This window comes from Phoenix dactylifera, chromosome 7 (genome assembly GCF_051530095.1).
Source record: "Phoenix dactylifera cultivar Ajwa chromosome 7, Ajwa_hap1_PhDact_Kaust_v1.1, whole genome shotgun sequence".
NCBI classification, from domain to species: domain Eukaryota; kingdom Viridiplantae; phylum Streptophyta; class Magnoliopsida; order Arecales; family Arecaceae; genus Phoenix; species Phoenix dactylifera.
Window position 1 is genome coordinate 35,391,347 of NC_143196.1, and position 16,762 is coordinate 35,408,108.

Sequence of the window (16,762 nt, forward strand, 5' to 3'; positions counted from 1 at the left end):
CAATCATGGGGTTCACATTTTCCAGATTTCGTTAGATCATCAACCTTGTTAATTGTTGTTGCTCGTCTACCCCATTTAGGTGTTCACATAGTTGTCTCCAAGTTCTTTTGAAAGAAAATTTTTCTATTTTCTATACACGACTTCAAATTATTACTTGAAGTTTGAAATATCACTACTAGAAGCACCTATTTTTAATATTAGCTCATCATTTTCAAAGAGAAGACCCAACACACTAAAATATTTATCTCATAACAAGAACTAGTTTGATTTTATTTTTAGATGAATTAAACCATTTAATCAAGATGAAAAGAACCACTTCCCAGAAGAGAAAGATATTAAGAATTTTTCAGATGGGCAAACACAAACATGGATGACTTGTCAATATTTATGATGGTTGATAGAAACATGTCGCCATGATGCAAAGATGTGGCAGATGCTATAGTGAATATAGGATAGGGGACTAAGCAGGGATGAATGGGTGAGGATAAGGTAGCATTATGTGTTAACATTTTGGTCTAGGCATACTGAATGGATGCTCCAAATTCCCTAAATATATCGAAATATATAAAATTCAACTCTAGGATTTTGAGCCAACCCGCACCCACGGGACTCACTGAATCTTGGCCAGGCAACTGTGAGTGCTGAGTCTGTATTCAAATTAGATATTGAATTTGGGGCACAAATAAGTCCCCAAACCCATTGTCATTTGTCTAAGGCCTGGCCAGAAGCTCTGCCGGATCAAGCCCATTAGCAGCCTTAGATAAAAAGGACTGGTGAACCCTAATTAAACAACTGACATTGTATAAGAGTATACTTGTACAGCACAGTAATAATATGATGACTCTAAAATACAAAACATTACTAACTGAGGAAAAAAAAAGAAGCTAAATTGCTGGTCTTTAAACAAGATGGTTGTAAAGTTGTCATACAAGCAAAGAAGTATTACCAACTACATCTTCCTTGCAAAGATGGGCAAGGCTTTCAAGACCAAGAGCTTGTACAATCGGATCTCTGCTCTCGATACATGACTGTTAATATAGAAGAATATAGATAAAGTTTCTAAAGTGTAGCCAAACAAGCATGGAAAGAGTTTTAAGGATTCATACCGACACAGATAGTATAAGGTCAACACCCCTATCAGGATTGTGCCTGCAAACATCGCGTATTGAAGCAGCAACACTAATACAAATTTCTCTCTCAGAGGTAAAAAAAGAAAATGCTTCAGGATCCAAGACTCCCTATTTGAGAGGGGGAGGGGTACCATTAGCAAAGAACTGGACGCCACAAAAAAGTCAAGCAGGTATTTTCTATCTAATGAAAAGTAATAATAGATATCTGTGACAAAAAAATTCACCAATTTAGTGGTTAACATAAAGGCATTATTAGTATATCATAGAGAAAAGCTGATGAAAAGCTTGCGTGAGTGGGCATGAAAAATTCAACCCCTTCAGTCTACAACTAAAGGATAAATGCATAAGTCTGTCATCTCTTTTCAGCTTCTCACACTCTACAATCAGGTATAAACTATCATGCCAATATATTGGCATGGATCTAAATATTTTATGTAGTTAAAACAAATTGCACAACTTTTCAATTGAATTATTAGATGTGCATAAAAGCGAAAATATCTTAACCAACTCATGATGTACAAAACAAAGGGTGAAGAATTTGAGAAAATATAATGATGCAAACTAATGCTCATTCACAAGTAGCCATATAGACTGTTCTTAGTCAAAGATGGTCCACATTGAACAATAATTTGTTTATATAGAGAGCATACGGATGATTTCTTTCTGTGAGTCTAGTTAAGTGGCATACTACAAAACTAAGGAATATGAATATGACAGATGAGTCATAGTAGTTATAAGCAGTCATCATATTGAACAGAAGTAAGACATCTAAACCAATAACAGCATGTAAATTAACGATACAAGCAGCAGAAGTGTTGAACCCAAGAAAAAAAGTTGTAGGAAGAGGCTATTGAACTTCTTCTAACATGAAAGATGCAAGGGGATTGGTTGGATGAACTTGGCCTGCTACATCTCATTCTATGTTGATGTTCGCAGTATCGCAAGAAAGAAAAGTGAAAGTTCCATGAATTTAAATCCCAGTACCTGGCCCCATCTCAGTTTGCTCTTGGGATGGTATGGTACCAGGATGGGATAGTACTATTTGAACAGACCAAAACAGTCAACAATGACCAGAATAAAAAAAAAAAAAGCACCCCGATCTTTATCGATCCATCTAACAGAATGGTCAGGACATTTCAAAAAACCGGCGTCCAGCACCTGTATCGGTCTTGTTTTCTTGTCAGAACAGTATGGACTGAGGATACCATCCTGTTCTAGTGGGACTTCAATCTTTAATTACTAGCATCTAATCAGGAAGGAAGAAACACAGTCTTAACTCATTAGATGAAGTTTTATTAGCAAAATACCAGTGCCAAACATTAAGAATGTTAATCTATGTGGCTGTACCCACATGCTTGTACACTCAAAAGCTATGATATAGCCAAAACAGAAACAATTCTCATCTGGCGACAAGGATACTAGTGCCTCCCACGGCAAACTCTCAAAATCCAGATGCAGCAACATGGAGGTTATACAATAAGAATGTGCACATACACATATAGTTGATAAGGATAGTCAAATAGTGACATGAATACACATGCCCACAGAATCATTGTTCACAAGTATTTGTAGTTCTCTACATTTACTTTCATGAATTCTGTCAACAAAAGCAAGTAATTACTTAATGACATCAGTCATAGATCAAAGTGGACAGTGACCAGGATAGGGCTTCACTTACAATGAATGAAATAATATTTTCAGCTTTGAGTCTCCTAAAAAAATTACAGATTATGGAGCAAATAAAGCTAGAACAAATCAGTCAGCAGATAAACTTCGTTTTTGTACTTGTCACATGTACCTGGGAAGGCCATGCTTGCTGCCAAACCCACGTCCTAATACTTACGCAGTTACACCCCCTCATCAACCAGCACTTGTTATTAGCATAACTTTGATTATTCTGGTAAGTTTTGTAGTTTTTTTCAAATATTTACAATCTTGTGATATATAATATGCAGCCACAATACGAATAAGCTTTTGCTATTGAGTTGTATTTAACAATAAGTAACATGTAAGAATCTTTTGAGCCCTAGATCTTAAATCTGTCCTTGCTACCATACCAAATTTGCACCCAAATCTCCAGGCAATTAAATATGGCTCCTTGCATCTGGCAATTTTACAAGTATACCCATGCAGATGATGCTTAGTTGATAACAAATTATAAGAGATCAGAGATGCCCATAATGTCAACTAAGATGATGAAAAGAAGTAATTTTCTTACTTGCAAAGTTCCAAAGGCCCGATCTGTAACAATCCATGTCTTACAAAGCAAACGGATAGCTGTAGCATATAACACTCTGAAAAAGCAATATTAGAAAATTAATAAAATCCACCAACAACAACAACAACCGTAATCATAGAAATAATAAGTAAAAAACAATAATGCCTACAAAAATTGCAACAAAACTGAAAATCATGTCACAAATCATGCAACTCTTGACAATGCCTTCTAACAAGATACGCCATCTCGATACCAGGGCCCCAAACTGGTACAACCCTGTTACTGTGTCGGTATGCCTGGTATAGGGGCCAATTCGGCATATCGAGTATCGATACGCTCCCAGTGCCGCATACCAGTAATGAACTAGTACAATATGGTATGCCTCATACCATCCGTTTCGTTTCGGTATGGTATGGCATACCTCGCCTTGTACTATACAAGTGGATTCAAGTCCCAAACCTCTAAGCTGCAAATATAATTCTCAAATATCAACTAAGCGACGGGCAACAACCCACGGTTGATCATACACTAATCAATGAGAAAATGGTTGATTTATAAGATAACAAAAAAAGCTGTCCTAGTGTACAAGGCTCCTACCACGGCAATAATTCAAGAGAATCACCGGACTCGATGTAGACCATTTTGGCCACTACAAGTATTCAGGAGGATCACCAAATTCAATGTGGATTACTTAGGCCACTAAGAGTATCCCAAGAGATCACCAAACTCGACGTGGAACACTTTGTCCACTACAAGTATTCAGGAGAATCACCAGACTCGATGTGAAACACTTTGGCCACTATGAGTATTTAGGAGGATCACCGACTCGATATGGACCACTTTGGCCACTACGGATATTCAGGAGGATCACCAGACTCGATGTAGATCACTTTAGCCACTACAAGTATTCAAGAGGATCACTAGACTCGATGTGGAATATTTTGACCACCACGAGCAGAGTTGGATAAAGCTCAAGAGCGAGATCTGCCACATCAGAAAGCCGAGTCGCAGACTAAACTTTTAAAAGTTATAATTTGGTCATACGATGCCCGATTGAGATGATCTTTTTTTTGAAATTTGGTATCTTTTTGAGATCTACAACTAGAATTAAATCGGGCCGAAAATCTATCGCTTAAATCTCGAAACAGGCCAGTCAAACCGAAAGTTCTCTTTTCGGATAAGACTTTGACCGGGCGTGGCTCTATATCCGAGAAGAATCGGACAGAGTGACAAAGTAGAGTTGATGTAGAAGTCGAGATTTATCTCTTTGAAATTTTTAGCTTGTTCTAGAAGATTTCTACAAGATGTGTATTTAGAAAAAATAGTCCTACTAGGATTAGAAAGAGAAATCCGACCCAAATTATTTTGGGACAGACCTCACATAATAAATAGAGGCTATGTACCTTCTTTTTATTAATCATTAATGGAAAAAAAGGGGTCTTAAGCCGTACTTTCGAGATTCCTTCTTTTAATTCTTTTGAGCGATCCGAATTGAGTGGGTTAAAGAAAATCTTTCTTCTTCCCGATTGGATCAAGTTGGTATCAAAGCTTCAGTCCTCTACATCTGTGGGAGCCTTAGTGCATGGTCCAGATGCACAAGCGATACAAGCAGTAAGGAGAAGGATTATCCGTGCTTAAAGTACATTGAAGGATAAAAGCGAATATGATTGCTAGTTCTACCTCGATGGATGATGAGATGATGAAACGTCTCACATAACTAGAAAAGAAGACAGCCCATCTCACCGAGATCGTGTCTTGATTGGCGACGCCTTCAACACGAGCACCAACAACACTATCTTCGAGCAAAACAAGTAGTTCAGTCGCAAAGCAGGAAAGTAAGTATTTTTCCATCTTCATTTCTAATTTAGCATGAGCTAAATCCCCTAAACAAGAAGAGCTCTAATCCAAGAGGAACATCGAACTTGATGTGGACTATTTTGGCCATTACGAATATTCAAGAGAATCACCAAACTCGATGTGGATCAATTTGGCTACTACAAGTATTCAAATAGATCACCAGACTCAATGTGGAATACTTTGGCCACTATGAGTATTCAGAAAGATCACCAGACTTGATGTAGGTCATTTTGCCTACTGCGAATATTCAAAAGGATCACCAGACTCGATATGGATCAATTTAGCCACTACAAGTATTCAGGAGGATCACTAGACTCGATGTAAAATACTTTGGCCGCTATGAGCAGGGCTGGATAGAGTTCAGAAGTGAGATCCGCCACATCGAAAAGCCGAGTCGCAGACCAAACTTTCGAAGGCTATAATTTAGTCATACGATTCCTGATTAAGATGATCTTTTTAAAAAAATTAGGTATCTTTTCGAGATCTACAACTAAAAGTCAAATCAAGCTGAAATTCCATCATTTAGGTCCCAAAATGGGTCAGTTAAACCGAAAGTTTTCTTTTCGGATAAGACTTTAACCGAGCGTAACACTTTATCCGAGAATAATCAGGCAGAGCGACAGAAAACGGAGTTGATATAGAAGTTAAGATCTACCTCCTAGAAATTTTTAGCTTTTTCTAGATGATTTCTACTATATATGTCTAATTAGAAAAAAGTCTTACTAGAATTAGGAAGCAAAATCCGGCCCAAATTGTGTTAAGACGGACCTCACATTATAAATAGAGTTTATGTATCTCATTTTTATTAATCATTTATGGAAGAAAAGGGGACTTAAGCCCTACTCCCGAAATTCCTCCATCTTCTTCTTCTTTTTTGAGAGAGATTCGAGTTGAGTGGGTTGAAGGAATCTTCCTTCTTCTCAATCGGATCATGCAAGGTTTGGGAAGAATCAGACATATGCACCCTTACCCCTTAATGTAGAGAGCCTGTAAGTAAAAAAAATGACAGCCAGCAAGGCGGTTTATAACATAGCCACACACATTGCACTTGAAATATTGAATCAAGATATGTACCCACTTATGAATGCACTTGAAATATTGAATTCTTGACTATTTCAAGTCAGCTCTTTGAATCCTTCTTCATTATTAATTGCTATCATAGGTCATGTCCTACTACTTCAAACTTCAAATTTTCTTTTTTTTTTAACAACTCTCATTCATGCTGTCATGCTCTCTCGATGAATCATTGAAACAAAAACTAGTATTTTTCAAAGCCACCTTGGACAACAATTGTACATGTGGATGTTAACTTAATTATCTATAACTTTATCAACTAGTGCAGCACCTATGCACCATGAATGTACTAATTTCTTATTTTATCATCAACTAGTGCAGCCTTCCCTATTTTACAACACATCACATAAGCATTATTATCTTTCATCATCAACCTTAAAGATATATCGGTTTATCATCCAACGTTTTTAGCTACATAGTGTGATTTATTGTTGATATCAATCGGTCATCTCTTAAACGCATTCAACAATCACCTAAAACACAAAAGTGAAAACCATGTCATTTCATTCAGCATACCCCCTTTAAGGCACCAAGGAACGGAACCATTAAGGTGAGAAAAATGGATCAATGAGATTCATGAGCATGGCATACAACATAGGGCAAAAACAATTCAGCATGCAAATTAAGCTCATATATCACCAACTTATCTCAAGATGCATTATTCAAAAAGTAACAAAGAAACCAAGGGATAACAGTCAGAATTAACCATCAAAACAGTTCATGCATGAGTTATCTGTATATGACAACGTAACACAATCAAAAAGAAATCAGAAGATAGCATACGGTTTTGCATCTCTGTGAAGCATTGGCAAAATAGTCTGCATAATGATTGGTACCATGATAGAATGCAAAGCGAGTGATGGAAGCATTTCCAACAGTTTGAGCTGCAAGCAAATGTCAAAAAAAATGGAGCATAAGTAAAAATTTGATATATGAGATAATGTTCAATCATGCCTTAAGTTTAAAAAGAATAAGCATTATTAATGTGTTTAGATGCAAAGGAGAACAACAAGATTGGACAGAGAATGAAAAGAAAATTAGAAACTCTTATTGTTTGGTCACCATGAGTGTGTGAGAGAGAGATGTGTGTGTGTGTGTGTGTGTGAGAGAGAGAGAGAGGTTGAATGTTGCTCCCTTCAATTTGGTGATTGACAATAGTAATGTAGTGAGGAAAAAGGCCATTGTACAGTGCTGACAGTCAATGATGGCAAATAGTGATTGCACCCATGTTGGTGGACACCGATGGTTAAAATTGCTTAGCTAATTTGATTGTCAAGCTTGCTATAAGAACTCAAGGACTTTGAATGAAAGCACTTTTTGGATGCTCATGCAAAGTGAGACATATTAAACTGGATACCACAGAAAAAAATCATTAAAAAGTAACTCACATAAATGCATACATGCAGGCATATATGTACAATTATATACTTGCAAACATCACAAAGATACCTGCTTGAGAGAAAATAATATGTATATAAATAATTGCATGTTCCAACCCCAAATAGTTGGGAAAACGCCAGTGTAAACAAAGTCTATAATTAGTAGTTCTGTATTTTTATATTTCCATATTTGATGAATCGTTCACATAAACAGATAACAAAACAAATGGAAAGCAAAAAAATTGGAACTTGAAAAATGAAAATGCAAAACAGAAGATTAACAATATACTAAAATATATCAAACAGAAAATGCAAAAACAGAACTATTAAAAAAAAACTAAGCAACTGAAAAATAATATTTAAGACAAAAAATGCATAAATGTGCAGATATTGCTACATGAAAAATAAAATCACTAATATTAGAATTTAGAACAAAAATAAAGTGATTTCTAGAAAATAAACTGAAACAAAAGTAATATTTGCTAATAAAAATACAGATACGAAATAGAAATAAAATAAACAAAAATATGATACAGAAAATTTAAAAAACAATAATAAAATTTTATAAAATACAGAATAGATAATGTACTGATATAAAATGAGCAGAAAATACAAATTAGAAATTAAATAAAAACTTTAAAAAATGAATATAGAATGAAAGGGTCAAAGGGGGAACACAAATGAGATGGGAGTCAGATCGGGACACAGGTAACCTTGGTCTTAGTGTTGTCTAGTTCTCTAGTTGGATGGGGACTACAATTGACTGAGTAAAACTTACTAGACTTGTCCTAGTTTGGCTTGGCCGACCAGAGGATTTTGATGACTTGTAATCCTCCTTACCTCTTAACTAAAAGAAGAGTAGAGAAAATGGGATTAAGCATTAAGTTGGATCTTATCTCCCATATCCAAGCAACTATCTTAACCCATGAGACAAATTGCTAAGTTATTACATTATCATGATAAAATATACTTGTAACTAGGGGTGGAAATTGGGCAGGTCAAATGAACCCAATCCAAGCCCAACCTAAAATTGGTCAGGCTTGGATGGGTTTAGGCATAGCTCGGGTTGGGTTTGGATTGAAAATCGCAACAAGAATGAAATTCATCTTGAGTTCAGGCTGAGATATCAGCCAACCCAACCCAACCTGAACCCATATAAATAAATATATAGAAAAAATTACTTAGACACCCTCTCAATTTAGAATTAGTTTCACTTAGTACTCCTCAAGTTTAAAAGTTTCAAAATAATCCCTGAAGTTAGTTAAATGGTTCAACATGGTCCCGAGCCGACTCGGCATCCAACATCATTAAAATGTCATCATAAAAGACAATTTTACCCTCGCCAAAATGGCTTATTTATCAAAATGCCCTTTCTTCTCCTCTTCTTATCCCTCCTAACTCCCACCACCTACTCTTCGAACACCACCTCCTCTCTAAACCCCGGCATCATCCTTATCCCTCCTCTCTATCTAACCTAATCCCACTCGAGCCCCATCCACTCCGACCACCTCTCCTCTTCCAATACGTCCTCCTCCTCTCTAAATCTTGTCCCCATCTTCACCCCTCCTCTACCTAGCCCGACCCAAGCCCCACCACCTCCGCCTCTTCCACCACGTTCTCCTCTTTTCTAAACCCTGCCACCGTCCTCAACCCTCCTCTCCATCCCTCTTCTCCATCTTCTAGTCTCGAGCCCCACCCACTCCCACCACCTCCTCTTCCAACACCTCCTACATCTCATCAAGGTTGGCGGAACCATCTCGAACCAGATGGTTCTGACCGTCCCGAGCCGTACCGGTGTCTCACCGGTACGGTTCCGGCAACGAAAACGAAACTCGTTGCCGATGCCGGAGAAGGAATGAGAGAGCTAGCAGGGGAGGGAGGGCAGGGCGGGATGCCGGCGGAGGCTGCAGGGAGCGAGGCTGCGCCCGCTGCCCCTATTTCGAACGAAATAGAGTTTAACTGCGGCCTTAAAAAAATTTGCATTTTTTAAGTAAAGTCGGCCTCCGAATTGTTTTAAAAAATTCACTTAAAAAACGTGAATTTTTTTAAGGCCGCAGTCGGACCCTGTTTCGTTCGAAACAAGGGCAACGGTCGTGGCCTCGCTCCCCGCAGATGAGGTCAGCCTCTGCCGGCACTCCACTGGCACCCGTCACCCTCCTCCGACCCTCCCTCGCTCGCTCTCTCTTTCTCTTTTTCTCTTTGTACGATCCCTCTCTCGATACAGGCCCGACACGGCCCATACCGAGTCGTCCCGCCGAAGAACCGGTACGGTGTCTGGTACTGATTCCTCCGACCTTGTATCTCACTAAACCCTACCACCATCGGCATGCCTCCTCTCCATCTAACATGGTCCTGAGCCTTACCCACTCCCGCCGCCACGTTTTCCAACATCTCCTCTCTAAACCCCACCATGGTCCTCATCCATCCTCTCCATCCCTTCTCTCCATCATTCTTCTCCATCTAACTCACTCCTCATAAAAGTATTTCAGTCCTAAAAGTCTCATGTGATCATCACATAATCAAATCCTATGAGGTCCAAGAAAGCAAAAATGGACGGCAGGACCGCATTAAACCATATAACTAACTTCAGAGACCACTTTGAAACTTTTTAAACTCAAGAATAACTAAATAAAACTAGCCATAAGTTAAAGGGGTATCTAAGTAATTTTCCCAAATATATAATATACATTTATTAAATGTCTCCATTTTTCAATATTTCACTAGTGTTCGTTTAACTATCAAAAATTAGGATCAACATTATACTCACACATTATCATCCTTGGTTCATTTTGTTTTACTTTTAGAAATCATCCATGTAGCATGGGAGCACTTGTAGGTGATTTGGCTAAATTGATCCAACCAGCCCAACCCAACCACGCCAACCTAGTTTCGAGCCCAAGTACAAAAAATTAAGGTCACATTGGGTTTGGGTTCGGAAGCTCAAGTTAAAGGTTGGCTTAGGTTGGGTTTTTGGCAGAGGTCTCAAGGTCTCAAGTTGAGCCTGGGCTGACCTCCAACTCAACCCAACCCACTCAATTTCCACCACTACTTAATATAAACTTATAATTTCTTTAATTATTTTAATTTTTAATATATACACGATCCAACTAATTGACCTGATAGCTGACCGATGACCTAGTGACCCAACCCTTGGCAAGGGGAGGTAGAACTCATGCAAATACTGAGAGAACCTGAGTAGTAAAGAAGAAGGCTAAGAAATAGACTTTTGATATTTACAGAAATCTCATTATAAATATAAAATTTCTAGTAAGGTCTCCTGAAAAATCTGAATTTGGCCAATCGAATCTGTTTCAAATTTTAAAACTTCTAAAATCAGTATTATGTACAGATATCCATAAATGCTAGAACACACATACACGACATAGATAGCAAGGTTTAAAAAACTTACCAAGATGTTACCTAACTACCTAAGGGAGTGACCAAAAGCTAAAACTGCACCATGTGGTGGTCTAGGTGAGGATCGCCTCGACATTTTAACTTTTGAAGCTTGTCAACTTCCCAAGTAGTCAACCAAGAACAAAAGTGACAGCTTCAAGTCTTCAACAACAATGGCCCATATACAAAGTTGGATCCTAAGTTCTTTCCTTATCCTTTTTTTTAATCTTTTTCACACAATCACCCTCCTAGGAGGACAAAATGAGAAAATATCCCCTAATTATTTCCTTTATATTTTTTCCCATCAATTTGCTTCTAACAAATTGTTAATTGATTTCTTTTTACATTGATTTCTTCCTTTAGTTCAATTCTCTGCAACCAGAAATAGCATGTAAGTACAATTTTGGCAACTTACTAATATATTTGGTGAGTCACTCCCACTACTGCAGAGAATTTTGTTGTAGAAGAGAATGCTTAGCAACAATGGCATTCCCAATTTAGGGTCCATTTTACCAACAGCAGCCAAAGAATCAACAGCAGAGGCGTGATGTTTCGGATGCATAACTAAAGTGGTTGTTATGGAGCCCAGTAACCATGATATTCCTACAAAGGGCAAAAAATGGCATTATGGGGAAAGGAAAACAAATAACATTGGCACTTTCTAGACTAGAATAATGGGAGAAGCAAAAACCAGACGGACAGGTCCAGAATATGCCGAGGCAATGTAAGTGGCATGAAACCTGCTAGAGGATTTTCTGGTGGTTGGGCAGGCAATGCCATCTTCTGCTTTTCAAGAGTTGATAAGTACTTCTTTAGATGAGATGTCCAACATTTTGTTTCCTCATATATCTCGCTGACAGCAGATGCATCATTTCCAGTATTTCGTATGAAAAAGGAATGTTGATTAGAAGATTGCTCCTGAAAACACAAAAGGAAATTTTTTAGTGGAAGGCTTTTATAGTTTCAAATTCAATACTTCAGAACTGATCATATCACAGTACCAGCAAAGCATTTCACAAGGCAAGGATCAATGCAATGACCTGAACTACAAAAGCATCCTCGTTGCCAAACTTCAATTAAAGTTTGATGCCTTTTTCACAGGCTAAAAATTAGTTAATTCAATACCAAACTTCCTAAACAGCAGCCTTTCTTTAACCAAAGAAACTACATTTGTACACAAGATGCTATCAACCATTGATAGAAAGTTAGCAAAAATGTAATTAAACAATAAGAAAAATTAGTTTAAAAGATGTTGTCATGCTGACAGTTTTTAATAAGGGATCATACATCTCAGAAGGTTTAACAGCAATAAAGGATGATTAGAAGAGTGGATGACACAAACAAAAAGAAAAAACATGTATAAGTTAGGGATTATCCAGGGGAGAGATAAATAATGACATGAATCTGATTGTAAAACTTGACTACAGAAGCTGTTCGAAAGGGACGTACTGAAATAATTGGCTTCAACATTAATTTTTAAAAGCTATAAGTTTTTATGAGATCCTGGCATACCCAATATATTGAAATAGGGTGGAAAGTGGTTGGCAAGAAAGGTGAGTTATACAGATCTATTGAGCACAATTTTACCAAAGGTGAGTTATACAGATCTATTGAGCACAGTTTCACGGCAAGAAAATAAAAAACATGGCAAAAAAAGTCATTCCAAGTATCACATGGGACAAGAGCTGCACAGATGAACGGCATAGATCACATTCACAAAGTACCTCTCAAAGGTCATGGTCTCTAACTGGCCCTTTTTCCTAACATATTCGGACAACAGTTTTTTGTCCACCAAATTCCAAGCTTTGTGAAGATTCTTCAAAGTGTACATGAGATTTCAAATCCTCCAATATAGCTGACTGTCAAGCGCTTTCCTAATGAATAGCAAGGTAGAATCACATTCCAATAAGCACTAAAAGTCTCCAAAGATTTTCCTAGCTCACAGAAGATAAATGATTTTGATTGATTTACTCCTTCATGACACATCATGGACACCAGAACAAAAACCAAATTTTCTGATAGCAATTTTTGGTCTGTCAGATCCCTGCAGCTTGTTAAGTGAGTTAACATGAAATAGTTGGACCTATTGACACTTATGAGAAATTCATCCACGAACTCTAACAATTTTAGAACAAAGAAACTAGGTAATGATTGAAAGTCTGTTGATGGACAAGGTATTAGAGATAAACTACACTACCTTGTATTGAAAACTTTATATTGGATTAGTTAACATCCAATATGCAATGCAACTGAACCTCAGGCACTAACAACTTGTACTTGGAAGAGAGAACAAGTATGAGAAAAGGAGGTACAATAATTTCAAGTATAGAGAATATCGTATGATCCCCATGGTAAACTTATTTCTTATAGGAGTTAGCTAAAGTGATATCAGAGATAGTGGAGGCTTGCGAGAAAATAAGTATAGAACTCCCCTATACCAGTCCATCACAAGTTATTTAAACTCAAGTTGATTTTGGGAAGCTGGTACAGATAATGGAGGGTGGAGGCAAGCCCACAGTCAAACAGTTCACAGTTGAGATGATTTCATGAAAGCTGCCAAGTTCCTAGATTAACTTGGTTGGCTACAAAAAGAGCACAAAATATGCTGAGATGGAGGAGCAGATGAACCACATAAAGTAGAAGAAAGCACCAACCATGGCTTCAATGTAGAGCACATGGCAGATAATTGTTTGAAAACCACATCTCAAGGACAAGAAGCAGCAACAGTGTGGGACCGAAGGGGCAACATGTCAACATGAAAGAACATGATATCCAGTACAAAGTAAGCTCTTCCAGTTGTGTAAAAGTGAAACTGGCAAAAGATGAAGTGCTATGCCACTATCTTATATGCTACTAGAATACCATTATAGCCCAGGCGTAATTTACAAATATCCCCACCATGGTATGTTGAACCGATCGGAACCGGTCCGTTCAGCCCGTATCGAACCGGTGCCAACAGGCACCGGTCCAGTACGGCGTATAATTTCGGTTTCGACCCCTTCCAGGTCAGAACCGAATGGTTCCGTATGTGTACCGGTGCGAACCAGATCGATTCGCACTGTACAAGCCGGTACCGGTGCGAACCAGACCGGTTCCACCGGCCCAAGCGTGAGCGCCCCGCGCGCGGGGAAGAGCATCCACACGGGCACAGGGCCCCACGCCCCGCGGTTTCCCTCACTGGGAACCGCGCCCGCACACGAGACAGCTTGCCCGCGCAGGGCAGCGTGCCCACACGCTACCCAGCGTGGGATATTTAATGCGGACGCGCGCGCGTCCGCACGGTTTTTTTCGCCGGTACAGTACCATTTCAGTTCGGTATTGTACCGATACAATACCGGTACCGACGCCCCCTCGGCCTTTTTTCTTTGCATAATTTATCTCAATATAAAATACTCATCCTGCCATTCTTAAAAAATAATAATTGGGTTAATAGCTAAAAGAAATGGATTCTTGATCACAACAAGCCTAAACGTGTGGAAACATATTAAGACTCCTTTAGGATTAGAATTATATAATTATATAGACTAATGATCAGGTAAAAAATGTCTCCAACATACATGATGAGCTGAAAGTGAGGATAATTATTAAGGTTATAAAACAACAACGTTCTATAAAGGAAAGCTACAATACATCTAATTTCGTAGCAGAAGTTGAGAATCAGTACCCAAGCACATGGTTGCATGCAAACATCCATCCACCATACGTACATACATACACAATAAATGTATATGTGTATGTATGTATATACATATATATACACATGTATGCATATGTATATATGTATCTGAAGAGAGAGAGAGAGAGAGAGACAGAATCAAAGAATAGTTTACAAGATACTTCTAAAAGAATGTTTTAAATAAGATCATACCACAAGAGAAATTTTATTAGATAAAAGATCATCATACATAAATACAAAGATAAAATGGCTCTAAAATTCATATTGCTACTAAATGACTAATTTTTTGCTTCCTTATATTTACAGGGTTGGAACACAAAATATAAATGAAGTGGCAACTCATCACCTTAAACCAGTTGCCATTTATATGGATACTTACAAAAGGAAGAGTATTGGTAACCAACCGAGGACTGGCATGTATTAAGACAAAAAATCAAATGATGGAATATGATACATGGGCAACTTAATGAATTCTACAATATAAGCTACCCGATCAGTACTACTGACTACTGAGTGTACAAGTCCTCGGATGTAATAACAGTTAAAAAGAGACTTAGCAAGAATGCTTGAAGGGAAATTAGATTTATTTATAGTAAGTGACAACAACAATCATATATATCCAATATCCAACTAATAACAAAACATGGAAAAAAAGTTTCTCTGCATGCACAAAGGACATGAGAATATTAAGAACCAACTAATTACATACAATCTATAAAAATTTAAATAAAAAGAAAGAATAATGATGATGATGGTCAAGCAGTAAACGAGAGACACCTACCAAATTAATGCAATAGCATAATCAGCAAAATCAACAAGTTATGTTTATAATGAGGTCAAGTTGACCTGCAAAGAACTCGGCTTTGAGATTGAGTGACAATTGATGTAATATAAACTTTTGATTTTAAATGCATTATTATCAAACCATATCCACCACCTTTCATCAGACAACTCATAAAGAAGTGCCAAATCAAAACTCGATATGTAAATAATCAAAAGTTTAATAGATAGGTGAATTAAATCACGATGAAAGATATTAAAAATAACCTTGAACCAAAGATGATGCAGAAGCTTGAAAATAATAGACTCTGGCGTGCTTATAGATGGAAATATAGCATCAGTAATCAGCGCTTTTCCCGGAGTAACTGGTAAATCTAATACAAGCCTGTCCATTTTCGAAAGTATACAAGTTGCTGCAGCTTTCACAGATTTTGAAGGAGATGATACAAGGTTGATAACAGGAAAGACACACAGAAGCTCTTCGCTAATGTAATATGCAGTTCTTTTTATATTAAATTCTGCAGCATCAACAAATCTTACACATGAATTCCATCATTAATACGCATCAAACATTTAAACATGAAAGTCATGCAAAAGCAAGGCAAATCAAGTGACATTTTGAAAGGTAGAAGTAAACAAGAATGTATAATCAAAAACAGTATGATTGACACAAGCCCTTGCAGGCAATTTAACAGAGTAATCTAGTCTAGCCATGGATGCCTACAATCAAATTGCTTGTGCAACCAATAAAAAACTTTCAAAGTTACCAGCACGTAAACACTTCAAATTGTATGGGTAGAGTTACAATATGCATTGGATGGAAAGAGTGGTATTTTTACCCCCGAAGATGGTGGTTGCAAAATGAAACAACCATTAGATATGATCAACAAGGTCTAGATTCTAGAACATAAATAAACAGAAAATAATAAGTTACAGAGACCCCTTTGCTATGCATCAAGTCATCTCAAAATATGTTGACGGTAGAATATTATGTTTTAATATTGGGAGATCTCCAAAGCATATGATTTTTTTGTTCATAACATGGTATACCATACCAGTCCATACCAGTGTGTATCAGGCAAACTGTACCATATTGGTTTGATATGGAGGGTGTACCGAGTATTTATGCCGAATCGACCCGGCCCAAGCATGCTGACACTGTGCCAAGATGGTACAAGTATGAGGTCCAGTATCAAGATTGCAAGCCCTGGTTCATAATATCCATTTTAGACCTTGTAAATCATATCGACCA

The 16,762-nt window shown here is 37.7% G+C and overlaps 1 protein-coding gene across 4 annotated transcripts in view; it reads right to left on the reverse strand.

Moving 5' to 3' along the window:
- Positions 1–16,762, reverse strand: part of RST1 (ARM repeat superfamily protein) — a 52,822-nt gene that overhangs the window by 23,425 nt on the left and 12,635 nt on the right. For all 4 annotated transcript variants that reach the window (XM_088701982.2, XM_088701983.2, XM_039127020.3 and 1 more), the window contains 7 exons: positions 15,778–16,028; positions 11,795–11,972; positions 11,470–11,657; positions 7,063–7,163; positions 3,349–3,424; positions 1,107–1,238; positions 947–1,028 (listed from right to left, as the gene is read on the reverse strand). In XM_088701982.2, coding sequence (XP_088558108.2) covers positions 947–1,028; positions 1,107–1,238; positions 3,349–3,424; positions 7,063–7,163; positions 11,470–11,657; positions 11,795–11,972; positions 15,778–16,028 — 1,008 coding nt within the window. The remainder of the gene's footprint in view (positions 1–946; positions 1,029–1,106; positions 1,239–3,348; positions 3,425–7,062; positions 7,164–11,469; positions 11,658–11,794; positions 11,973–15,777; positions 16,029–16,762) is intronic.